General features: G+C 43.2%; 1 protein-coding gene across 1 annotated transcript in view; it reads left to right on the top strand.

Moving 5' to 3' along the window:
* Positions 1–26,947, top strand: part of DDRGK1 (DDRGK domain containing 1) — a 33,455-nt gene extending 6,508 nt beyond the window's left edge. Inside the window, exons 2-9 of the mRNA XM_015625514.2 lie at positions 366–527; positions 9,130–9,236; positions 10,770–10,871; positions 17,895–18,017; positions 20,023–20,061; positions 23,154–23,210; positions 23,889–23,937; positions 25,468–26,947. Coding sequence (XP_015481000.1) covers positions 366–527; positions 9,130–9,236; positions 10,770–10,871; positions 17,895–18,017; positions 20,023–20,061; positions 23,154–23,210; positions 23,889–23,937; positions 25,468–25,640 — 812 coding nt within the window. The 3' untranslated portion in view covers positions 25,641–26,947. The remainder of the gene's footprint in view (positions 1–365; positions 528–9,129; positions 9,237–10,769; positions 10,872–17,894; positions 18,018–20,022; positions 20,062–23,153; positions 23,211–23,888; positions 23,938–25,467) is intronic.

Genomic DNA, 26,947 nt, shown 5'->3' with positions numbered 1-26,947 from the left:
GGATGGTAGTGAGAGCTGCAGTGACCCTTAATGTCCTGTTTGTATCTAGCTGTGTTTTGGGGAGTTTAAATCAGCGGGGTAGATGAAGTTACCCCTTAACTGTGTTTATTTCAGCTGTAATTTGTGATCCTTGCTTGCTCTTCAGGTTTTGTTTCATGTGTAATGATTTACATATTCCTCTCTGAAACATTCAGGCTCTGAGGTTTCAATAGACAAATCTACATTACACAAATACAAATTAAAATAAAAATAAAGAAAAATCAGAAAGAAAACCACACTTTTGGGTCCTTGCTGTTTGGCAACTCAGAAACAGAGGCAGAAGGGAAAGTCAGCTTTAATAGGAATATTTTATTTCCTTCCTGCAGCTGACGAGGAGCACCAGCAGAATGCAGCAGCAGCAGTGGCAGGGGCCAGGCCCCGGCCCCACGGCGAGGAACGAGCAGAGGGGATGCCCAGGCGCCGCAGGACCATGGGGAACAGGCTGATGGCCCAGAGGAGAGCCCAGCAGGCAGAGGAGTGGCTGGAAGGTAACACTGGCTTCATCTTGCAGGCATTGGAACAAACCTTCACAGCAGGGGAAGGGGTGCAGCTGCCTCCTGGAGGAAGATGTTTCAGTTTTTTGAGTAAAAAAATATTTACAGTTTGACCATAATCTTCTCTTCCTACTCCCTTTTCTCTATATACCCCTTATAACCTCTGCCTCCTCCCGAGGTGAATCCTGGCTATTTGTGGCACCAGACTTTTCACATCCTTCCTAAAAACTTTTGTATTTCCTGCTTAGCCATGCAGGAATTAAATTAAATTTAGGAAAACAAAATCCACACCTTTCATTGAATAACAAGCTGTAGCAAATTACTGATTTCTTTTGAAATATTAATTCCCAATGTAATTTCTGCAAAATATGGAGTTTTCTCTCCAAGGAGCCATCCAGGTGGTGGTCAGGATAAAGTGCATTACCTGGAGATCACCACAGACTGCAGCATTTTGCCAGCAGGTTGTTGACAGTGTGTTGTGTAAATCCTGTGCTGGATTTACAGTTCACAGCTACATTCCTCTGGTGTGGTCATAGACGAAAATACAGGGATAAATAACCTCTTTCTACACCCTGTAAGCATAATTCCCTTTTCTGCTGAAGCTTCACACATTATTCTCTTTATTGCTGGAGAGATGAGATCACCGTGATTCACCCCTCTGCATTCTTTCTACTTTCAGATCGTGGGTGAAGTGTTCAGGCTTTGCTGCACTGGAGTTTGCAGTGCAGATCAGGGTGTGTGTGTGTGGTGTGCAGGAGGTGAAAGCACTGAGCACACACCCCTGGGACACCTTCAGTAGGGACTGTTTGCACTTTGTTCAGCTTTTCCTGCCTTGCAGTTGGTAGGAAGCCTCACGTTGGCAGGTGAATGTGCTTTTCCAGCTAATTATGTTCAGTGGTTTCACAGATGGAGAATGGACAGGTGTGAACTTTTCAACTTTGGCTATTTCTTCTCGTGTGATAACATCCTGGAAAGAAAGTGGAATCTAAAAATACTTGGTTTCCAGCTCCAGACATCAAAAGTTTGAATGCTGAGGGCCGACAGTGAAGCTGTCAAAGCAAACGGCTCATCTTATCTAATCTTACTTTGTCACTTTAGCAATAGAAGAATCTGTGTCATTGGGCTTTATAAATAATTCTTTTGCAGCTTTCTGTACATCAGAAAGTGCTGCTGCTTTTGCATGAAGTTCCCTTTGAAATGACATGCCTTTTTTATTTGTTTCCTCTAATTTCTTACCCAAATTAAAACAGCTTCTTGCTCACTGCTTCTGTTTTGTGCTGCTTCTGTGGGCGGTTTTATTCATATTTTGGGATGGTTTTTCCAAGTGGCTGAGCACAGGTGCACAGCAGGAGCAGCAAAGCCTTTGGAGACTTGAGCAGAGGAGCTGTGGAGAGAAGCATCTGTCCCTGATTCCCCAGCACTGAGGTGCTCAGTGGCCATTATTAATTTGGATTAGTCACCCTCTGTGCTGCAAATCCTTCAGCCTGGCCCTGAGCTACCTGTCTTAGTGTGGGGTTTGGGTTTTCCCCTTACAAAAGGATGTGCTGCATATTTTAAAGTCCTCTCTGTGGACATGTGGCATGAGCCTGGAATCACTATGGGATTTATCCCTGGTTTTTTTCATTTTCTCTGTGTCACTGCAGTATAGAGCAGTTCTGCCTAATTGCTGCTTGCATTTGAACCAGCTGGAATAGCAAGTTCTCTCCACAGCAGAGTTTTGTGCTAAAGAATTTGTTGACTCCTTGGAAAGAGAGCCCAATGCAGCACCAGGGCTGAAGAGCAAAATTATTTGGCATTTTAGACAAACACCAAACCCAAGCCAGTCTGGTTTCTCCACTCTTGCCTTATAAATGCTCTGAAAACTTCTGAACATCTGCGACTGAAGTAGATTTTTTTATTTATTTGTTTGAATTTGTTGTAGTGTTTTACTAGTAAATTTCTGTTCTGTGTGTGGAATTTCCACTCTGGGCCTGTGCTGCACTTGAGGCAAAGCTGCCTGATCCTTCTCTGTGTCACTGATTTTTTCCAAGAATTGATTCCTTCACCAACCCATCGCTGCAAGAAACTGAGCTCTGACCTCAGGGAGGGTGTGAGGATGGTCTGACCATCCCTGTGTCCCTGGAATGGTCACAGAGTGCAGTCAGGTGGGAAGTGCTGTGGCCACCAAAGAGCTCTCTGCCTGTTGGGAGCCAGTTCTGCTGACTTGAGGAAATGTCCCCAGAGTGGCACTTGCAGACTTTGGAGTTGTGGTTAGCATGAGGGTTTTCTGTTTTCCATTTAACAATCAGATTTCAATTCCAGAATGAGAAAGAAGCTTTGAGGGTAAAGTTTTAGCCCACGGTTTTTGCTGCCTGTGCTGAGCTGCTGTGTTTGTGCCAGGACTCAAATCTCCCACAGAGGAATGGAGGAGGAAAATCAACCCCAAACCCTGGGCACCGAGATCAAAACTTTGAAAACTTAATTGTCCCTTCTGTAGCTTAAATCTTACTTGTAGGTCTGGACAAGGAGTCATTTAATACAGACAGAGATAGTAAATGATTATTTGCAATATTCAAATCTACACCCATTGCTAGTGGAGCTAAACCAAGTTGTATTTCTTCAGCTTTCTGGGGTAGCTAACTAAATTAGTTACAGATTGTCACAGACAGTAGTGCAACAGCAAATATCTTCACTTTCCTCCCAGGAGGAAAATCCAGCAGGTTCTGGGTTCCTGATTCCTGGATCCCTGTGGGCTGTGCCGTGGGACAGGCCCAGGGAGGTGCCCACCCTGCCTCAGGTCACTGAGCAATGTTCCTCAGTGGGGATTGAGTGGAGGTCACCTGTCAGGAGAGCATCAGCACCTACAAATACCCTCTGATGACCAAAGATTGCTGGGAGATGCTTCTCCTTGGTGACAAAGTGCTTCTCAAAATGTCTGAGACCCCTGAGCTGTTCCACCAGCGTGACTGTCAGGCTGGCTTTAGAAAAATGGTTTTGATTGCCTTAAATTGCCCAATTTAATTCCAGCCACAACACTCCTGCCTTTCTTGCAGCCCTCTGCAATCTGGGAGTCTTGTTAAAAGCCTCTGTGCTCTGCACACTGGAGCAGGGTGGAAAAGGAGTCTGGAAGGAGAGTTGTGTATTCATGTGGTTAGGTTGAGATCCCAGCTAGCAGACTTAATTAACTCTGCGTGTCTTAATTTAAATTGAACCCAGACAGAGGTGGCTTTGTGGGCTGGCTACAGCCAAGATGAAAATGCTGCAAGGCATAAATGGGTGAGGATTTCAAGCATTAATCATTTAGGGCAAGAGAGGCTAAGCTAAACAGTGGGAGAAGGGGATAAATTGGAGTGGGACTGAGGGTTATTTGGGGCATGGGGTAGTGTAAATAAATAGCATTACCCATTTCCAATTTCAAATTCCTTTTATTTACCATCCAAGGAGGGTGTGCTCAGATCTTGTTTTTGCCTGACTGATGCTTTGAGTGCATCCACTTGGATTCTGTTCACTTCTGGGTAGACATAAGGGTGTTCTTTTGGTGTACTTGGTTGCTGATCATGTGCAGAAAAAACACTTGTCCAGCTCTCAAGTTGTGCTTGACTCTCCAAACCTGCTCATTGTCCTTGAACACTGCAGAGAGCTCAGAGGTGAACAAAGTGCTTCTCTTGGGACTGCATTTTGGAGCAGCAGGTGACCCACCCATCTGATACTTACATCAAAAATGTAATTTCCTCTCGAGTGACAAGAAACTCACAAAATAATGACAGGTACAGTTGGGTTGTCTTGATCCAGCTGTGGTAAAAATAATGAAGGGTGAGGGTTTTCTGTCACTTGGAGATGCATTTCTGGCCAAAATTTTGCTGCTGTTGATGTGAGGGAGAGAGAAACTGGTGATTATAACTGCCCTAAATCACTGTGTGGTGAGCAAGAAACAGATTTGTTTAAGAAATGCCAGCACTTTCCAAAATATCCCACAGAACAGGGACCACTGGGTAATGCTCTGTGTCTCCTGGGTGAAAAAGAGAAGCAGAAGGGAAGGATGAGGCAGAAGAGTCTCAGCAGCCCAGTCTGTTTCCAGGGAGTGTTTTTCAAGGGTTTGATTTTGAGAGATGCTCATTTTCACATCTTCAAAATGACCTCTCTGACTTGCTGCAAAATGCATTACCCAAAAATGGGGCTTTGTGTGGTTGTTTCTGGTTTGGTTTTTTAACAAACAGAAAGTAAGGAGTCCCTCGAAGAAATAATCTGGTTTTATCAGATTGTTTTTATTATTTACCCCAATCCATGGGCTTTCTATTTCTGGCAGCAACATAAAACTCCAAGAGGTTTAAACATCCCAACATCTGCATGGATTTTCTCTGAGCTTTTAGCATTGTTTTAGCACAAGTGTTGGAATCTCCAGTGCAGAGAACATTTGGTTAAATTATTTTACTTCCAGAGCATCAGTAATGATAAATCCAACAGCTTTTGACAGTCTGAATGCTTGAGATTTTAAAATAAAACAAAAAGAAAAGTTAATGAGTGTAACATAAATGAAATCCTAAGTTCCTCTCTTCTTTTGCATGGCAAGGCTTGGAGATCAGAATCTCACATTTTTCTTTGTAAGTGTTAATCAGTATTGGGAAAGAAAGCAAAAAACAAGGTTTTTACAGTTTTTTAAATGATATTAATTGGGCATTTTAAAATGCTCTTTATTGCTTTGTGTGGTATCTAAGCTCAGCATTCAAATCTTGCAGCTTAAAAAAAATTTCTATTAGTGTTTCCTGCTACGTTTTTAGGGAAAATAATATAAAAATAATTCTTCATCCCCACTGAGTGATGGATATTGTGCATAAGTTCAAAAAGAATGTGTTTGTTCTGAAATCTCTTAAAATAAGCACTTTTTCTGAGCACTGAAAGATCTGGAAAATGTGTAAATTTAGCCCCAGTGATGTGGTCCCACGCTGTTCTTGTGAAATGGAGCTGCGTTAATTGGCGTAGTAGTTGAAATTATTTTAATGCTTAATCAGTAGGAAAACCTTTCTAGTACAGTTAAACTTTGACTAATATCCCAAGTGGTGAATCAAAAGTCAATTTTGCCTTGGTGCTACTCATCCAGTGAGTTTGGTGTTGTCAGAGTGCCCCCAGTGAGCGTCTGATCCCGTTCAGGCACAGACAGGCTGTGGAAGGGGGAGGGCTGTGGTTTCTCACTTCTGCCAAATGCTTTTAGCTGAGAATAAACTTCACATTCTGCTCTAAAGGTCTGGTGTCCTTTGTTTCTGCTGTATTTTTCTGCACTAAGTGTTGCCTGCTTTTGTGGCTTCAGATTAATAAACCTTGCTCAGTTTCTAAAGTGGATAGCTGCCAAATTAAATTAAAAATTAAAAGACGCAGAAATTAAGACTAGTTATTAGACTATAATTAACCCCACCACAGGATTGTGTTACTGAGGAATGGCCACACCTTTCCAGTGGCTGATGTCACACATCTGGTGGGTATTAATTACATCTTGTTAATAACAACTTCTGCTTTTGCCTGGCATCTTTCCCCTCCTCCTTTCTCTTACTCCTTTTGTTAGGTGCTGAATAAATCATAAATAAGGCAGCTGGCTGTGCCCAAAGGACTTTTTGTGAGTAGCCACCTGTTCTTTTTCATGGATGGGAATCCATTGGCTTCACCCAAAATTTAAAAGGAAATAAGACAGGAGCAACTAGAGCAGGTTGGATGGGGCTTGGAGAAACCTGGTCTGGTGCAAGGTGGGAGTGGCAGTGGGGTTGGAATGAGATGGTCTTTAAGGTCCTTCCCAATCCAAAGAGTTCTGTGATTCTGGGACAACTAAAATACAAAATGCTCATTGTTTATTTTGGATGTTTTTTTCTATTCTGTACACAGTTCAGAATTCTGCTAAATTTCTATCCTGATACAGAACATCAGCACATTTTCTAAAGTTACTGGGAAGTATTTTTAAAAAGAAGAAATTCAGAAATTCAGACACCTGTGTGACTGATAACTTTTCTCTTGTGCTGCCTCTCAGTATGTTCAAAATATCAAGGAAAAGCAAAGATTCCCTGAAGCCACCTCTCAGCTGGCCAGCTGAAAACCCCACATTTGTGTAAAGCAGAACATGGCACTCTGGTTGTGCTTTTGGTCTCTTGAGATGGGAACTGGCAGGACTGTTGAAATCACAGCAGGTTTGGGTTGGAATGAATGTTAAAACTCATCCAGTCCCACCCCTGCCATGGCAGGGACACCTTCCACCAGCTCAGGTTGTTCCAAACTCCATCCAGCCTGGCCTTGGACACTTCCAGGGGTCCAGGGGCAGCCACAGCTTCTCTGGGAAATCCATTCCAGGGCCTCCCCAGCCTCACAGGGAAAAATTCGTTCCCAGTATCCCATCTCAACCTGCTTTCTTTCAGTTTGAGTGCTGTCAGAGTGTGGGGTTTCCCAACTGAGCACAGCCACAGGCTGCCCAAGCACAGCACTTGGGGGATGCTGAAGTCCTTCCAGCACCATCAACTGAACCTCCTGCATCACCCCCAAAGCTCAGGGACAGATGGAGTACAAATCCCCATGGACTCATCCCCCCCTGGAGTCTCCCAGTGTTGTCACAGCCAGGAGGGTGTGAAAAGTGACTGCTAAAAGCTGCTGAAACAATCACTGCTGTACCAAAATGAAATAGAGAATTGCTGGCTGTGTGCAGCACCCTCGCTGCTTTTGGTGGGGTGGTTCTGCTCTAACAACAAATGGATTCAGCAAATGCTTTGAGCTCGTGTTTATGTGGCTGTCAGGTTTATTTAGTACATATTAATTACAGCCAGCTTTAGTGCCCTGGTGACCTTTCCAGCTCTGCTGAATCATGTGCTGTGTCTGCATCCCCATCTCTGGCTTTTGATGGATGTAACTCCACACAATGCAGGAAGCTTGGAGGAAGTGGTGCTTAAGGGGTCACATCGCAGGAGGAAAGGAATGCTCCTGAACAACAAAGGTGTGTTTGATCCAGGACTGGGGAAAAAAAAAAAAAAAAGGCTTTAAAACAGTCCCTCCTTAGATTTCTGCCTCATGTCTGGCTCAGGTAATCTTAATATAGATGAAATTTGAGAAGCCCTCAGGTGGAGCAGTGTCATAGATGGTGTTTTATACTTGTGGTGTTTGCAAGGAGTAATTTTCTAAACAATAATACCAGAACTGAGCTGTTAATTTTGGAGTAATAACTGCTAGTGCTGGGTGTGCTCTAGTTTGGAACTCCCCTCGATGCTGTATTTAAAATATATATAAAGTTATTTTAAGCATCATTAAAATTATAGAAGCAACTGTGTCAGGTGTGAGTACCCATCCTCACTCTGTGTGGTGCAGGAAGGGGGAACCCTTTTGATCATCTCAGTAATCAGACTCCAGCAATTCTCTGAAGCCCAGCTCAGCAACCAGGCTCATATTAATTCCATCTCCTGAAAACAGCTGTTATTTGAGAGCCACCTACACAGCTCTCAGATACATTTATTTCTCATGATGCCTTGGTGGTTTAACCATAGTCCTGTTCTGTGTCTTGGAATTAGTAAAACAGGAGTGTTTTCAACCTAATTCTTCGTAAAAAAAGAAGGGGGAGTGTCATTCATCCATATATTCTCCTTTCATAGCAGCTTTTTGCGTTCCCAGAAAAGGAGACCAGGTGCTCTGGAGAGAGCTCCCTCCAAAAAACATCCTGGCACCAGCCCTGCCAAATCTCTTCCAGCACTGGGGATGCTCAAAGCACCAATTATTTCACCCAAAAAGGGGATCCATGTGTGAGGAGCTTTCATTTTGAGCCTGCCATGGCTGTGAATATGTTGTGTGGCGTTTGTGCAGCGAGCTGAGGATTTCTCTGGGAGCATTGAGGTCAGTCCCCAGGACTTTGGTGGGATCAAGGAGTGATTTAAACCAGCAAATACAGCAGCCAAATGTTCCTGGGCAGGGAGGAAGTGGCTGCCTTTAAAAGCTCTTCTTCCTCAGCCCCTGAGTGAGCAGAAATCCTCATTTGCACACCCTTTGAGCATAAAACTCTTTCATATTTCACTGTTGCAGAAATCACCTCTGTAAACAACCATTTGTCATACAACAGGCAAATATTTACATGTCATTTTCTTGCAGGCAGACCCAAGATTTGCATTTCAAGGTGGTTTTTTTTCCCCTCATCCCTGAAAGGTTATTTCTGTCAGGCTAGAATCAGTGGATGAGTGGGGGGTGCCTCTGAATCCCACTTTTTCAATGCATGTCTGTTGTACAAATCCTGAGGGTTGCTGGTAAGAAAGTCTCTGCAGGCCAGTGTTGAGCAGATAAATAATGACAACAATTTGTGTATCAGAGAAAGTCTCTCTTTTAATTGTGGAAAGCAAGAAATATTTATGAAAAGCCTTCCTTCAAAGGATCAAGGAAATTTTTACTTCTGCCTTCACTGAGTGTGTGTTTGCCTTGTTACTTCTGCTCTGTGGCTTTGGCAGTCTCATGTGATTTTTTTTTCCCCCTTTTTTCCATCTAAAAGGTCTTGTCTGAAGTGTGTGTGTGTCTCCTTTTCATCTGCTGCTGCTTTCCTGGGCAGCACTGAAGTTTCTCCAAGGGACTTCTGACAGATGATTTAAAATTTGTCATTTCTGCAATGTTGCAGAGGAAGAGGATGCTGAGGAGGTGCCAGAATTTCAGGTGTCTGGGAAAATTGGAGCAAAGAAGCAGAGGAAATTAGAAGAGAAACAAGCCAGGAAAGCCCAGAGAGAGGTGAGTATTTCCTGCCACGTATTGAGCAGAGCCTGAACAGCTCAGCAGAGAGCTGGGGATGACACAGCCCAGAAGGGCCAAGGCAGTGCCATCACTAAATGCCTGCTTTATCTTAAAAATGTAAATTCAGCTTTTGCTGGCCCAGGAAGGCTGTGGAAAACAGCATCTCATTTTCTTTCCATTCACGTGGGGAAGGAGAGGAGTTAAACTCTTGAATGCTCTTTCTTGGATGTTTCCACTGCCTTCCAGCTTAATGTCAGCAGTATCTCCCCTTAAAAATACATTGAGATCCCCATGGTGTTGGTGTAACACCCTGGGCAGCTCTGAGGAGTGGTTCAGGTGCTCTCAGGGTGTAAAAACTCGTTTTTATCTGTGTTTAGCTCTATTTATCGTTTTTACAGACTGAGGGAGATAGAAAGCTTTTTGCTTTTGTTAATTCCAGGGAAGCAAGAGGTTTTTCAGCCTTTTTAAGGCAGCAGTTTGTGCATTTTCCTTGGAGTTGTTCTATTTTTTTTCAGACTCTGTATTGTTCTATATGAACATTTTTAAAGCTTTTGAAACCCAGTTTGAGAATTTTAGTGTCACCTGAGGTTTAAATCTGGTGTAGTAGATGGAGAAGTTGGTAATAAACTTAATTATTGGTTATATATAAACTTCCATTATGAACCTTTTCTCACTCAGTGCTTTCATCATCTTGTTACTTTCCATACTCATTGTATTTAATTTTCCTTTTTGTTTTTTTGTGGAAAGTGTGAGCAAAATTGAATGAAGTTGGATAAGCATCAGCTGGGGGAGTGAGGAATCTTCTGTTTCATTTTAAAACAAGCTGATTTTTATTTTCCCATGTAGACAGATAAATTCATTGCATGGGGCTTTTTCCCTGAAACAATCAAAGCCAAATCCTCCCTGGAATATTTTCTACTTGTCCTCTTAATATATTTTCAAATTTAAGTATCCTGAAGAGCCTGAAAAAAAATCGTTAAAAAATACACTCAACACCCTTTTTAATTTTCCCTCATTTTGCAACAACATCTTTGGCTTAAAAACAAAAACAAAATTATTTCAAGAGACCATTGCAGCTTTTTCTGTAGGGGATTCTGCCCAGGTAAAATGATATATTTGAATGCACTTATTTTCACAGTTTTTGTTCCAAATCCTTCTTTTTTTTTTTTTTAATTCCTTAGGGTCCATTCTGACTAAATTTCAAGTGAGGTGAAATGGAATTCCAAGACACAACATTGCTTAACATCACTCTCATAATAAGCTCATGAGCACATTCAAAACTTAAAACAGTTACTGAGATCCAGATAAGACAAGTGAGGAGGGTAATTTCTAAATATACCACAATGTGGAGTGTGCTGCAGGGGAGGGGAAGTGAAATGATAATGGCTTTTTATTATTATTCTTTTTGATGTTTCTTTCTGAGCAGGCATCTCAAAGGTGGTAAGAAACCCCCTCATGGTATCATAATATGAAATTTTAAAATGCAGATTAAAAAAGAGTAAGGCTTGGCTTGCATCATGTTTATTTTAGGCTGAAGTAGCAGAGAGAGAAGAACGGAGGAAGCTCGAGTCAAAAAGAGAGGAGGAAAGGCGGAAAGAAGAGGAGAGAATTCGTCTGGAGGAGGAACGACAGGTGGGAATAATTGTGTTTATCTGTGCAAATACTGAGCCAGGTTTGCTTTTGGCATTTCTCTGGGGAAGTTCTGTGAGCAGGGACCTGCAGGGACCTGCAGGGACCACAGGGTCTGTCCTGCTGCAGCCATGCCCAGGATTTGGAGCTCAGGACTTTGACCAGCCCAGCTCCTGAGTGTCTCCTAAAGATGGAGATTCACAACTTCCCCTGTTCCCTTTGAGCTGCCAGCTGGAACCAGCAGGACAGAAAGTGAAAGGCAGCAGCAGCAGCAGCAACTGATTTTGCAAGTGTTGTGTGAAATGGTGTGATTTCATTCTAATTCTATATATTTGCATGTGCTTCCCAGTTAAAGATTCCTGAGCTGTGCATATGTTAGCAGGAGTGACCCAGAAAAACAGGTACTGCTCAATTGAAATGCTTTTGTTGAATAATTTTCATTAGTGAGGGAGGAAAACTTGACTTCAGAGCTGCTTTTTTGTACTCAGGCCATCAGTGCTGCTGCAAGTTGTGTGGTGGAAAGGACAGAGGTGTTCTGCACAGTCCCGAGATGAAAAATTGCAGCCCCCAGCTTTCACTGTGAATTTTTTGGGGATTTTTTTGAAATTTGTGTCTCTGCTTTGTGGAGATTTATTTTAATGTGCTCTAAGTGCAGGTTGTGTAAGTGGGGTGTGTTGCTGATAATATTTTAAAAAGGAAAGGACAATTTTTCCTTTCCTCTGTCCAGGGCATGAAGGCAGGATAAAGCAATTTAGAAAAATAATCCATACATTAGACATACAGAGTGTATCCATGAGATCTTTATGTGAGTGTCCTTTTAGCTCTGGGCTTATTCCCCACAAATCCTTTTCCTTCTGAACTCACAGTTCCTTTCCATCAGTAGAAGTCCTGAATTTCAGAAATTGGATGGGGGAGAATGTCAGCACTACAAAATCAGGATACGTAAAAATCTGAGATTTTGTAAAGCAGCTTGACCAAACTTCCAGCTGACCAATAATTCCCCAGCTTCCCTTCCAAGAGAGACGTCCAAATTAATGTCTTTAATATTTTCCTGAAGTTCTGAGAACTTCATATTCTTGAAAGCCTGAGTGAGGAGCTGAAATGACTCCAGTGCTTTGGGGGAATTGAGAGGCACTGCCTGGACAGTGACATGAAGTGACACTGGAACTGCCAGTCCCTGGGCAGGGTGGCAGCCAGCACAGCACAGCACCTGAATTTTTAAGCAAATTCCACCTGAGCTAGGCCAACCTGTTCAGAGGAAGCTGTAGCACAGGACTGAGTTGTTCTCCTGGGATTTGACCTGGGCTTTAGCAATTTAGCTGGATTAACTCAGGCACAATTCAAAAGTTGAGTAAAAAAATAAAGGTGAAATTTCAACCAGGCATCTCTTCACACAGAAATATTTATTTACCTTCTTTTAATTTTGTTTTTGTTCAGTTGAGGGTTGTGTAATTAATTTTTGGTTGAATGAGGAAATTCTTACTTGTTTCTGGTTTAATTTGCAGTATTCCTAGTTAACACTTCACTACAGCACTTCTATTTCACAAGGCTCAGGGAAAAAGAGGAATACAAACTAAGGCTCTGAATTTACTTGTTTGTTTTTAAATTTTGTGTACAATCCACAGAGTACTTCCTTGAACTTGGAAAATTGCTCAAATGCCTGAATTCAGCTTGGTCACTTTAGCCAGTACCTACCTACTTAAATCCTGTAATTTTAAGCTACTTTAGTTTGCTTTAATTACTTGTTTTCCCAGTATTTATCAGGACAGAAAACCCCTCCACCAGGCTGCATCAGCAACATTATTCTGCTTCTCAGAGGAAAGTGCTTTCAATATTTAATTTTTTTGCTTGTATCTAAGTTGATAATGCAGTAACTGCTGAACATTTGGAGCGTGGATCAAAGTAAATGTGTCTGACAATATTTAGTGTCCATGCTCAGCTGTTTTCTGGTAATTTTAAATCTGTCTTCATGGAGTCTGTAACAAGAAACAGAACAATTGAAGGGAGCCTGTCCTTAGGCTCAGAACACCTCATCTTTCCAATCTTGTTACAGACTGATGGTGTGATGGAGAAGGCACAGCCTCTGTGAGCAGTCAGAGGATCATTGGGTTTATGGAATAAAATGTCATTTATTTTCCTCTAGAGGAGGAATTCTTCATTGCCACAAGTAATGTCTTGGCACCAGTAGGGCCTTGTGGACTGCACACATGATGATTCCATTCCCTCATCTAAATCAGGAGGTGGAAAGGCAAACTTCTGAAAGATACCTCAAGTAGTGAGTGATAGTCAGGAGATAAAAACCAGGGGGGAGCTGGTTTTTTTAGAAGCATTTTGGTCACTGACATTGCTGTAGTTTATATAATCCCACAAGGCACAAAAAATTCATTTTATCACTGAAGTTTGCCTGAGAAATGTTGCAGTTGTCAGACACCTCATTTTCCCCTTTCTTTTCCCAGTACATCAGAGTATTTTTGCAGGGGCAAGTCCCCAAACAAGCACAGCCAGCTTGGGTAGCTAAATTCCACTTGAACCTTTTTTTTTCAGTCTCTTTCCCCAAGAAGTGCCACTAAAATTGTGCTGACAGGTGGGACCTGTACCTTGAGAGAGTTATGGGGGCTAAAATCAGGTCTTGAGAAAAATACCCTCTATTTTTATTTCAATAGATTTGTATGCACTTACAAATAAAATGTGGTTGCCCCTTGGCTTGAGTGTTGCAAACCAGTATTTTTAAATTCAAGTTTCCTTTCCAGTGTTCTGCTGAGCTGATTGGCTGCAGGCCTGAGGAAGCTCCTTTATAATTGGCATTTGCTTCAGCTCTGCTTTACCCTGGGGATTTCCCTTTCACTCTTGGAGTTTTTTGGTGGTGAGCTGGTTTGCCAGCCATCACCTTATCAATGAGAGTGAACTTCCTCTGGTGTTGCAAAACAGAGTCTTCAGACAAAACCTGGCAGATTGCTCACATAAAAAGCTCTTTTTTCCTTTGCCTGTGCACAGAGATTTTGGTAAATTTGATTTTAAGTGCCTGAATAAAAATGGTTTGGATCTTCAGAGCTGTAGAAATGGGGATGAGCCAGGATCACAAAGATCCTCTGGAAGGTTTGGCCCTAAAGTCTGGACTCTGATATTTCATCACATGAGAAGAGGCACCAAGTTTTAGTTGTTTTATTTTGTGAGCATCAATTTGTGTATGTCTCAGCAGAGCTCTTCATCATCTGTTTGATATTTATATCCATTTTTCCCACATAAACAGTGCATTTCTGGAGGCTGATGGAGAACCACTCCATAATCTCAGTTTAAGCACCAGTTTCAAGTGTGTATAATTCCCTCAAAATTAATTTCTCCTAAGGGAGTACAAGTTAAAAACCTTGCAAAAAACCTCATTCTCCTCTGATTTTGAGTGGATAAGGACACTTACTCTGTCTGAGCAGCGAGGGGGGCAGGAATCCTACAAGATCCATCTGCTCTGTGCCAAATTATTCTCTGCTCATTCCCTTTTGGCTTCCTGCAGAACCTGCACTGACAATGCAAAAACTGGATCCTCTGCAAGGAGGGTTTCTGTGGTCTTTCCTCTAAAGATTCAGGATGCTGTTCCTCATCCTAAAAATTAGGGAAACAGCCAGGAATAAAGGAATGACAGGGAACCAGGAGGTGGCTGAAGAATGTCCAGTGTTTGCCTTCCTCACTATCAGTGAGATTTCCTCCACCTAAGCAGCATCCCAGAACTCCTGAGCAATCTGTGATCCCAAAAATCAAGGTGTGCTTCCAACTGGAAGCCTAAGGGAGTTTTTTGGGATGCTGTGGGTTTCACCTGGTAAAAAGTTGGGCTCTCATGCAGTTGGCACAGGGAATGTGTTTGGAAGCAATCCCTGGGATCAAGGGAAGAGGCAAACAGAGGGTGATGATCTGAAAGGAGCCTCACAGCACATCCAGGTCCTTGGTGGACACTGGGGGGGACTGGGTGAGAGAAAGAACAGAAAACAGAGGTTTGAGTGAGTCATTTATTTATTTATAAAATAAAAATGTGGTCAAAGTTTGTTCTTCACATGCAGTGGAATAAACTAATCAAAAAGAAATCTTTACACTGTTCAAGCCCCCAGTCTTGGTAACATTCAGATGGGTGAGGAGAGAGGCAAACCCACTTCAAAAAAAAACCAAAAAAAAAAACAAAAAAAAAATAAAAGCAGACAGCTGAAGATGAGCATCTGCAGTTACCAAATTTCCATCTGCTGGGATTTCCCCAGCACCCCACCTCTGGCTGGGGGGTGGCCCAGCCACTCTGTGCTCTGAGCCACGAGCTCAGAAGGAGCCTGAGTGCTGAAGATGTGGGGTTTGAAAGGTGGGGCTGAGCCCAGTGCCCTCTGTGTGAGCAGCACAAAACCCTGGGCTCGGCTTGTGCGGAGACCCCGAGGAGCTGTGGGTGTTTCCTGGGTCATCTCTCTGCACACACCAGGTTTTGTGGGAATGCTGCTGCCTCAGCCTGGCCCTGCAGCTCCCACACAGCTGAGAGGACATGAGGGAGGAGGGTTAGGGAGATGGTGGAGCACAAAAAGTTGGGAATAAATATTCCCAGACATCCTGACCGAGCCAGGGTTCCCCTGCTCAGCCTCCACCTTGCTTCTCCCTGGGCACTTGTGCAAAGTCATCTCTCCCCTTGCTCTGAACCAAGCTGCAGCTTGGATAAATCCTTTTTTTCCTACAGATTGAATCATAGGTGAATTTAGGTTGTGAAGCATCTGAGGCTCTGCATGATTTTTTTTTAGTTTTTAGATGCAAAAAGCAGCTGGAAATACTTAGTGTTGCAGAGAGAGTTACAACCACCAGGAAGCTTTGGGGGCTGACACACTTTAGCTACCAAAGCAGTGGCTCAGAGCACCTGGAAATGCTCTGCTGATCAAAATTCAGCATCTGGAACACAAACTCCTGTTGGCAAAAGAGGGGCTGGTAGCTGAGTGCTTTGCCAGTCTCACAGCAGGGCTGCTTTTCTGCGTGTGTTGGCAATGGAAGCGCTGATAGGAACGTGCTGGGACACTTCCAAAAAATGCAAGGTGCTGTTTTTCAGGTGGGGAAGGAGCACAGGAAGGAGCCTTGCTCGTTTGTTAGACCTTCCAGAAGCAGGAAAATGTGTTGTAGTTATTATTGCTCTCAGTTACAAATGGGTCTTCTGATCTTTTCTTTTTTTGCAGAACCATCTAGAAATTATTTACCAAAGCAATTTGGAGGCTTTGTGATTGGTTTGGGTTTTTTTTCCCTCAGTTCAAATCCTTCTGAATTACAACCTCTCTAATAGACCAGGGGAAGAACGTTATTCTTGTCTTTCCAGGATCAAGATGAAATTTAATGCACTTACAAGAAAAGAACAATTGCTGTTGCTTCCAAATGAAATATGTTTATGTTGTTCTTGGCATCTGGAGTGCATATAAGGAAAGAAATCTGCTGTTGGATTAATTGTTGTGGTGATGAATGACCCAAAAATGATCTTGTTTTGTCTCAAGAGCTTCCTTAGATCTGTAGATTTTTCATGAGATAGCTGTTTAAAAAATGCATTTGGCTTTGCAGTTACACTAAAATCCTTTCAGTCCTGTTTTTCTCATTCTTGGATGTTGGCAGGATTCTCTCTCCTGACTTTCTGGGAATTTGATGAAATAAAAATGGGACCAAATACTCTTTGTTTTTTATCAAATGACATATTTTTTAATATGGATATGTTTTCTATATACTGAATAACCTGTTCCTGTCTCTCCCTGTTTTAATGGACCAAATATTTACATTCTAGCTATAGAAGGAGGCAATTACCATTAGTGTTAAAGATGTAGCATGGCAAGCATTTAGAAATCAGTACCATTGGTCTTTAAAAGATCAATTCCTCTGCTAATGATAGAGGAATGCCCTGGAGTTGTCACTGAAATTTGAAGAACTTCTCTGTTTGTTTTATTCAGCCTCTGGAATGTGATGGAGCCAGAGGCCAGATCCTTTTGGAATCTCTTTGTACCAGGTGCTGCACAAACATAAATTCCTCTGTGAAAGAAACTGTCCTGTAGTGAAACATTTTTGTTCTGTGTGAGCCATGCAATCTTTTAGATTGGCAAAGGCATCTGAGATCAGGTCCAACCTTCAAAGTTAGTCCAGCCTTCCCTTGGAGAAGAGCAAAACAAATTTTAAATGAAAATAATGGAAAGCTGCAAATTTAGGAGTTCCCAGTAAAAAGCTGTTCTTAGTTGAAACATTTTCTAAGTAATCTGTCACATTCCCAAATCTTTAATCACCATTTTGATTTGTGAAGGTGTGAATTCCTCAGAAGTAGAAATCACCACATCACTGATGCTGGACTTGGAGTTTTCTGGGTCAGCTTTATTGTGGGCTTTAAGGCTTTAACATTTATTTCAGGGTAGCCCATGATTTATTTTTTTTTATTGCAGATAACTAAAATCCTGAAGCTTTTGTTTAACAGCATGTAAAAACCACTTCTGTTAATACAATCATGCCTTGCCTCCAGTGCCTAAAATACTTTATATAATAGTTTGTATTCCATGTAGGCACAGTTTGCTGGAATAAAGTTCTCATAAGAAAGAGATTTTCCTTGAAAACATGATTTTACTTGGAACTTTTACAGGCTGGCTTTTTTCTCTCCACCCATGTAACTCCACTGTTCCTTGTGACCACCCCAATGTCCTGTAGTGGGAGAGCAGAACTGGGGCCAGGAACCAGAAGTGTGGACGTTACATCAAAGTGCAGGGAGGGGCAGGAGTTTCCTGTCAGAAGCAGCAGATTCATGCAAATGAAGCAGGCAGGTTGGTATTTAAGAGTGGTTTTCTGCCCTCTGTCAGCTCTGGTAAGAACCAGCCTTGGCTGTGTGTGATGGTCACTGCCTTAAGAGTGGCTTCTGAAACTGATTGTGCCATCAAGGGACAACTTAGGTTCTTCTTAAAAACTTTTTTATGTGCTGGCTGCAGAGAAAGAAGATGCTGCTTCACTTAAAACCTGACTTGGGAAAGAGCAAACTGACCATTTGTCATCTTTTCTGTCCAGGAAGAGGAAAAAAGGAAGGCAAAGGAAGAAGAGGAGAAGAGAGAACATGAAGAGTACCTGAAGCTGAAGGAGAGTTTTGTGGTTGAAGAGGAAGGGGTTGAAGAAACAATGACAGAGGAACAGGTACGTGGGGCTGGTTCTGCAGTTCCCCTTCTCTTGTTAGACTTGCTGCATTCTGTCTCGTGTAAAATGAACTTGAAAGTAGGAGTCAGCCAAAGGTTTTTGCTTGTGAAAGCTAAATTGTGTCTGTGGCACAGGTTAACCCTGGAATATTTCCTGGGGAATGCTGCTGTTCCTCATACCAGACTCCTACAGGTTATTTTAGAGTTGTGAGGGAACTTGCTGGAAATGAGTTCTGTCCTCCCTGTGTCTAAGAACTGAAATAAAACTCATTCTGGAATTCAGATAATCTCTCACTGTCAGCAGCTCTGCCTTATCCACAGAGACTGAGCCAGTAAAGCTGAATTTGGAGTTTGAAAGTGCCCACACACCTTGGGGGCAATTACTTGGGTTTGGCTTTATTTTCTACACCAAGAGAGCTGCCGTGAAATCAAATTAAAAACCAAACTCTTGTCTCAAAAGGCTTCTGATAAGAGAATCCTCAGGACAAACCCACACTGCTGCTCCTGTGGCTGCCTGCAGAGCTGCTGGGGATGGTGGTTGAAATGTGATACTTGATATAAAATCACAGCAAACCTGGAAAAGTTTTGCTGTTTCAGGAGGCAGAGTTCTTATTTTGCCTGGTGAAAACCTGTTAGACACAATTTATTTGCTATCACATCCTGGAATTGCTCTTGGGTTGTAGCTGCCAATTTGAGCTGTCCAGTGCATTTCTTGGGAAGGATTTATTTCAGGGCCATGTGTGCATTTGCTCCTCTGCTGAAGAGACTCTGGGATTAAATGGATTTGCTTTAGCATGACTGAGAGTGGAGCAGGTTGTGCCCACTGTCAAGCACCATTGACTCATTACATGTTCTCATTATGGATCCCTTCTCATCGAGAAAAATCCTCCATCAGACCAGGGTTAACACCAAGAGAAATTCTATCTGGTGATGGAGAATTCCCTGAGACACAGTGAACAGCAAAATGCACACTTGACAGTTCCTTCAAAAATCTGTGCCTGTCCTGTTAGGAGATGAGATTATCCCTAAAAATTGATGTGTTCCACTTCAAACACCCTTTAAAGCTGGAAAGTGTTGATTGTCCATGTTCCTACAGCTGCCTGTCAAGGAGAAATTAATTCCATGGCAGAACAGAGAAGGGTGTTCCTCACCTGAAAGAGCTTGGCAGGCAGTTGATGATGCCTGGATCTCAACCTGAGATAACTTTGGTAGGGGTGGGGAGTTGGAACTTGAATTGCAGGTGATTTAAAAGTCATATTCAGAAATAATAACAGGTACAGAGTCATGTGGAGACAGCAGAAATGAGAAAGAAATTAAGCAGCACCCTGGCCCTGTGGTGGCTGAAGTACTGAAGCATTTCAGTATCCTGTTAGAAAAGCTGACTCTGCCTTGTGTTGTTGGGGCTGCTTGTGCTGAAAATCGAGCTCTTGACTCCAGAACTCACCAGTTAATTACGGCTGATTGATTTCCAGGGTTGCAGAGTAACCTGATCTCCTTTTAACTTCAATGCACACTGTTTGCATTGCCTGTGAAGTGGAGCTGCTCACATTAATGCTCTGGATTTCAGGTGCATGGCTTTGAAATGCTTGAGTCTCCCTGGGTGCTGTGCAGCTGCGCTGCACTTGGCCATCTGCAGGTCCTGAGTCACTCTGGGTTTTCCTCTGCACAAAATGTCCTTGGTGTGTGACTTAATGATGCTTAAACTCACCCAGGTGTGGTTATTTCAGGGTATTTATGATGGGAAAAAATAAATTATATGATAACTTTCCAGGAAACACCTTAATTGTACCTGAGCCACATTCTGTCTCAGAAAATACCTGTCAGAAATCCCTTGTGAAGATTAAATCTAGGTGACACTTCTTCCCAGTTCAATATCTCAGTGTGTGTAGTTAAAACTTAGGAATGATGCAATCCAAACATTTTTGTGGTATTTATACTCAGCGAGTTTTTGATGCATTTAATGCTCATAAATTTAAAATAACAATTGTTTTCCTTGCTGTCTCCAGTCTCGCAGCTTTCTTATGGAATTCCTGGAATATGTTAAGGTAAGGTGCCTTTGTTTTTTCTCCTTAGATGGTGTGAAATACCTTTTGTCAAACAGGGACATCTTCACTTCCTCTTTCATTTATTTCCATATTCAACACCTAACAAAAGTGATACCTTCAGTAAGTGTTTTTTACTGAACCAGCACGAGCACATCCATCACTGCTAGAACAGTTTAATTCCAGCTGTAGTCCTGGCTTTTGGGGCTTTGGCTCCTGCCCTGTGGTATAAGACAGGCCTAGTGGATCTCCCTCAGAGTTTGTGGAAGCAATGTTTGCTGTGGATTGGGATTTTGATTACAGGCTTTTTTTGTTTGTGAACATCAGCCACTGATTTAAAAACAGTCTCTCCATGTGAGCTCAGCAGGAAGGAGAGTTGCTGTACCAGGAGGGTGTTTTGGGCCTCCAGCACTGGCACTGGAGAGCTCAATCCCGACTTTTCCTGTAATTCCTTCACTTTTTTCTATCCATGCAGCTTCCAGTGCTGTTTTTGTGTTCAGCAGGGCAGTTTAAGAAGCAGCTGCCTTGTTTTAACCAGGGTGTGCCAGTCTCCCTTTCATCCCATTGTGTGGCTGGGAATTTAAAACCTGGGCTGTGCTCATGAGGGTTTGAGCTTTTGATCTATGAGGGCAAATGCTCTCCACTATTGCTATATCAAAGGTCAGATGCATTTTTCTCCTCTCACTACAACCCTGTCATGAAAATCTTTTTTCCTGATGAGTTCCTTTCTTCCTGTGCTGGAATCTGAACTCTCAGGATGTGTGAAGTGTACAAAAAGCTTCTCTAGCAAGCAAATCACTTGGATACTTAGCAAGCTGCCAATCATTTGGTATTCCAAAATCTCAAGGCTTTGGGCTGGTTTTGCATGTCCATTATCCCAGCAAAACCCTGGACTTAGAGCAGATTTATCTGCTGGACTTAGAGATTTGCCTCATGGATAACTCTCCTTGGGGGAGTCCTTTGGAGTGATTTCCAGGCAGTTCTGGACAAGAGCTCAGCACAGAGCCCTCCAAAGCTCAGCTGGGCTGCTCCCTGCCTCTCTTTTACCTCTGTAGGCAAAAAAAGGAGATTCCAGTGTCCCTTGAGATCTTCCACAAACACTGGGAGGTTTCCAAGGGATGACACAGCCAGGGCAGAGTTTTGCCCATCGCCCCAGGGGTTGTGGTGGATGGACCAGATTAGTCACAAACTCCCAGTTCAGTGTTTCAGCACTAAGTTTTGTATCAGCCACTTCATCTTGACGTCAGAGAAATTAAACTTGGGCTGGAAACCGAAGTCTGAATTTCGACACCTGATTTCCTCTGCAGCAGAACTGGGGCATCACTTTCTTTCACAAGTTTTAAGTATTTTTCTTTAATCTTGAGTGTGTGCTTAATGTATAGATTATGATTGCCCTCATCTTCTGTTCTGTTCACAGAAACCATTGACAGGAAGCAGTGCTGAGCTGCTCCTAGCTGTCTGAAAAAATGTATAAATTAAGAGTAATTGGCGTTTTTTAAAAAATAAAATTGAATTTAGCTCTTCTGCTGAATAATTTCTTACGCTGGTATCATTGACTGGAGATAGCTCACCCCATGCTAAATTCTTAAGGGTGCTGGAAGCAAAATGCAGCCTCTTGCTCTGTTTCATCCCTTGCTGAGGACAGCAGCAGCATCACCCCTAAAATGAAATGTATTCAGGAAAACGTGGATGTGTTTTTGTTGCTGAAGGAAAGTTAAACCTGTCTCTAGAACATGGTGCATGTGGAGGAATGTTTTATTCCCTTGGGACCTCGTGGTGTGTTTAATTCCAGAGTGTGGGGGGTTCATCCTCATCCCACCTGACCCCCTTGGGCTCTCATTCCCAGCAGGATGTGTCTTGGAAAGCTTCCACTAAACTTGGTCATTGAGGGGGAATATCTTTAAGTGAAGGTTTAAGTCCTGTTTTTCTTGTTCATGTGGCTTTGCACCAACCCCCCAATCCCTTTAAAAGAAGATGTGACGAATGTTGGCAGTTCCCAGCTCTGAGAACTGAATTCCATGGACTGGTTCCAGTTCCATGTGTTCAGTCCATGGTATTCAGTTCTCTAGCTTGGCTGCATCGAACTTCACAACTGCTAAATCTGTGTGTGGCTTTCTTTTTTGGTCTGATTTTATTAATGAAAGAGATTCATCTATTTCAGCCTCTATTTCCTCAGTGGCCTCCCAGTATGCTCTCAAGACCAGAAACAAAGGACTTTCTTGTTTGAAGTATTTAATTTGTTAATGGAGGTGCAGCTCCTGTGGCTGTACATACATGGATTTTAGGAATGCAGTCCTGAATATTAACTGAGCTTTCCAACAGTTTTGTCTTTTCCAAGCTCCTTACAAACACTTTTGCAACTAAACAGATGAGTTCCTAAAACTTTGGCAGAGAAGAGAACAGGAACCAAGTGGCTCCAGACAAGCACTGCAGGTGTTTTCTCTGGAGCTACAGAGAAGCACAAAACCAGATGTGAGCAGTGGTGGCTGTGCCCTGACTGAGAAAAGCTGCGGGAAGAATCTGTCAAAAGCAAAATGACAATTTGCAGTTCCAACACTGACAATTTTAATAAGGTGTTGGCTTGCTTAGGAAGATTATTATGGCATTAATGCACATGACATCAGTGAAACAGAATAAAGCACTTAATGCTGCCAGTCTTGCCTGGGTTTTATGTAAGTGCTGATACACACCAGTGATCATTTTAAAAGGTGCTTTGAAACATCCCTCAAAGAAGAAAGGGATCTTGATAAAAAACACTGTAAATTAAAGGTGGCAGCTGAGAAACTCAGGAAGTGGGGGAACAGGGTCATGGCTGTTCCTTGAGCTCATCCTAAAGTAAGGAAAAGTCCAGGCTCAGCACTGGGAGATGTGTTTGAGTCTTGCCCTAAGTGGGTCAGAGCACTCAGTCTTTCCACAGAGCTCACTGCTTTAGGTAACTCAAGATTTTTTTCATCAGAGGAAAGTGCTTATTAGGAAAAGTTACTTAAAGGGACAGGTTCTGCTTTGTCTGCTTAATGCATTTTTTTATTTGAATGGAAAAAAAAAAATAGCCCAACTTGCTCGTTCATCAGCTTAGCCCTTGTTTGTTTCCACAGAAAACAAAGGTTATCCAGCTGGAGGACTTGGCTTCACATCTGGGTTTAAGGACACAGGTAAGCACTGACTTTTGGGGTGGAAGTACTCATTTTTGCTGAGTCCCTGCCTCCCTCTTAAACCAGAACTCCATTTAAGTGTGCAATGGGTTACTTAAAGGAATTTATCTGTTTAAAATCCAAATTACAATTCCTTTCTGCAGTTGTATAACAAGAAAAAGAGAGAGGTAAAACTGTAGAAACCAACACTTAAGGTGCAGTGGAACTGCATGCTTGGAGTAACTGTAGAATAAACCCAGCCATAAATTCAGCAAGTTGTTCCTTTGGGTTGGTAAGATAGGATTGCTCCTAAAAGGAGCAGGAGAAGATAGAAAAAAGTGTGGAATTTTTTAAGCAAGGTCCTTGGAGAAGGACCTCAGTGTGCTTCATGGAACTTGATGGCACTGCACAGCCTTTCCATGGGGAGATTCCTATAACCCCCTGTTCCTTGAAACAGGCAAGTCATGGCAATAAAAGTCTCTTTTAAGGGATAAGGAATTTAATTTGAATATCCCAAACTGTAAAAAAAATATTATCCCTTGTAAGAACAAAGGGCTGATTGCACCTCTCTGTGTGGGAGTACTGAATTCCTTAATCCTGAGGGATTTCAATGTAAACCTCTGTAGCTGATCTGAACATGTGAAATGGTTTTTGCTCCCCTTTTGATCAGGCTGTTATTCCTTTTTCTCTTCTGCACAGGATGCAATTAACAGAATCCAGGACCTGATGGCAGATGGCACCCTGACAGGTGACAGCCAAAGCACAGAGGGGATCTTTCTGTAGCTGGTGAAGAGGTGGTGGTGCAGAAAATGCCTTCCCTGTGGCAGAGAGAGAATTCCAGTGTCATTCCTGTTTCAAGGATCTAGTAGGACTTGATAGCTAGATCTTTATGTTTTATTTATTTACCCATCTGCTGAAGGCTTTTTTGGGGTTGCTGAGCAGCCAGCTGCAAATGGGGCCTTCTGAAATCTGAATTTGAGAGGATCAGTGGGATGATTTGGGGTGGTTTCCAAGCCTGGTGGTTAAAGCCAGGACTGGGGTAGAGGCAAACATCCCAGAGCACTGCAGGATGCTGGAGTCAGTGAAGTGCTTGTTCCCAGCCCTGTAGCCAGCCAGTCCAAGTTGGAATGGCAGCAGAAACTGAGCTTGAACAAGGCTGGTTTAGTGCTGGGCAGCCTTGTTCTTTCCAAGGGTGAAGTAGAGGAAGGTGCCAGTACGAACATTTATTGACCTGATCTTGTTCTTGTGGCTGGAGAACAACTCTCCCAGCAAATAGACATGGAAACCCTTTCAAATGCCCTAAAAGTGCTTGGAATCCAGGGATAAGGATGTGTGCTGTCCTGGCTGGCTGTGCCCAGAGCCAGGGAGGCTCTGCCTTGGTGTAATACATAAAAACACAGTTCTGTTCTCAGTCTGGCTGGAGCAACAGAAAGATGGAGGCTGAGCTGCATTCCCTTTCAGAGGGGAAGCTGGAAAGGCTGAGCTGAGCCCCACCAGGGCTCTCAGTGCCCTCCTGGAGCCTCCTGTTGTGCCTTTCTCCAGCAGCTGCCTGAGCTGAGAGCATGAGCACCAAAAGAGCAGGGCTACCAGGATGGGGAAGGGTCTGGAGAGGAACCCGTGTGAGGAGCAGCTGAGGACACCTGGCTTGTTCAGCCTGGAGAAGAGGAGGCTGAGGGGTGATTGATCAAGTTCTGCAGCTTCCTCCCCAGGGGCAGCTCTGATCTCTGGGTTAGGGACAGGGACAGGATGCAGGGAATGGCTGGAGCTGTGTCAGGGGGATTTATGTTGGAGATCAGGGACAGGTTCTTCCCCCAGAGGGTGCTGGCACTGCCCAGGCTCTCCAGGGAGGGATGGGCACAGCCCTGAGGCTGCCAGAGCTCCAGGAGAGTTTGGACAATGCTCTCAGGGACAGGGTGGGATTATTGGGGTGTCTGTGCAGAACCAGGAGTTGCATTGATGATCCTGGTGGGTTCCTTCCAGCTCAGAACATTCTGTGGGTCCATGAAAGCGAGGTACCTGCAGCAGCTGGTGTGGAGCTCCCAGCCAGCTGTTCCCAGTGCACAGAACCTGTTCCTGTGAGCAAAATGAGCATTCTCAGAGCCCTGGGCTGCTGGCACTGCCCAGCTCCAGCACCCAGCAGTGGCCAGGAGATAAAAACCTGCCTGGCTTAGAGAGGAAATGCTGCCTCAGCTGGAACAGCCTTCCCAGACTGTGTGCTGCCTGTTGGGAAGCGAGGGGAGCCGAGTGCTGAGTGCAGGGTGCTGTCTTTGCCCTGCAGGTGTGATTGACGACAGGGGAAAGTTCATCTACATCACTGCAGAGGAGATGGCAGCCGTGGCCCAGTACATCAAGCAGCGAGGCCGAGTCTCCATCGCAGAGCTGGCCCAGGCCAGCAACTCCCTCATCAACCTGCAGCCTGACAGCAGAGCTGTGGCTCCAACCATGGCCTGAGCAGAGCACTGCAGGGCTTTCACCTCTTAATGAATAAACCACGTCATTAAAAGCAAATGAGAACCTGCCCACTCTGTTGGCACCTGAAGGTAGGATGCTCTTTCAAAGCATCGTCTGCAAACTCAGGAGTTTTGCTTTTCCTTCTCTTAGAAGCAGTGCTGAATGGTAGAGTTGATTGTACAAGAGACAGGAACTCAAACACTGATGCAGCCCAGGAAGATCAGGAATTTATCCCTTGGCAGCCAGCCTCACGTTGCAATAAACAAACTTTTTATTGTTTGCAGATTCTGTATCCAGTAGATTTGGGGTTGGTGACATTCAGGATTCTCCTTGCTGTGCACTTTAACTGTTTAACTTTGTGATGGACACAGCCATAGGTGTGTAGGTTTTGGCTGCTGTACCCAGATTGGAAGGAAAGAGTAAAAAGCAAACACTTCACATGTGTTGAAACACATCCTGAAACTCTGGAAAGAATTGTTGCTCTGTTAAAAATTCCAGGGGCTATTTCAGGAAACCTTTGCTATATAAATATGTTTTCCTTGGTTTATGTAATATAAAAAGTTTGCTTGCAGACAAGCTGCACCATTTCCCTGTGGCCAAGAGACAGAAACCCCTCCAGGGAAGGGCTAACTGAGCTCATTCATTGTGCAGGCCAGTCCTGCTGATACCAAGCAGATCCTGGTGATTCATCCTTTGAAGTCAGAGCCAGCTCCGAGTGTCTGAAGGCCTCAGACATCCCCATCCCTTGGCCTCTGTGTTCTGCAGGTTTGGGGGTTTTTAAATAAAAACTTCAGACACTCTGAGTCATGCAATTAATGTTCCGAGTTAATGATTATTAATGTATTAATTGTACGGGTCAGTGTATTTCCTGCATAAGAATATTTATTTTTTTAATCATTCATTCATTCTCCTGTCTGAAATCAGCAGAATTTATGAGGATAAACAGTAATTGGGGAGGACAAGAGGTTTTGTGTCTGCCAAACTTAGAGATAACTTGAGCAGACTAAAAGCCATGTTATCAGTGGGATGAGACAGCAATAAAACAATGGAAGGGAACATTTCCTTTTAATCTTTGCACTGCTGGATGTGAGATTGCAGGAGAGTGGAGTTCCACGTGTTGGTGTGAAAGATCAGCACATCCTGAGTGCTGTACAACCACAGCCAACAGAGTTTATTCAGTATTTGAGGCTTGTAAAGCCTCTTACTTACAGATTTCATATTAAATTTTTTAAAAATATTTGGGTTTGCCATTATTTTTTGTTCTGTCTTAAACTACTCTTGTAATAAAATCAGCAATATTGAAAGAA

The sequence above is a fragment of the Parus major genome, chromosome 4 (assembly GCF_001522545.3).
Source record: "Parus major isolate Abel chromosome 4, Parus_major1.1, whole genome shotgun sequence".
NCBI lineage: Eukaryota > Metazoa > Chordata > Aves > Passeriformes > Paridae > Parus > Parus major.
This window is presented reverse-complemented; position numbering and strand designations above follow the sequence as displayed.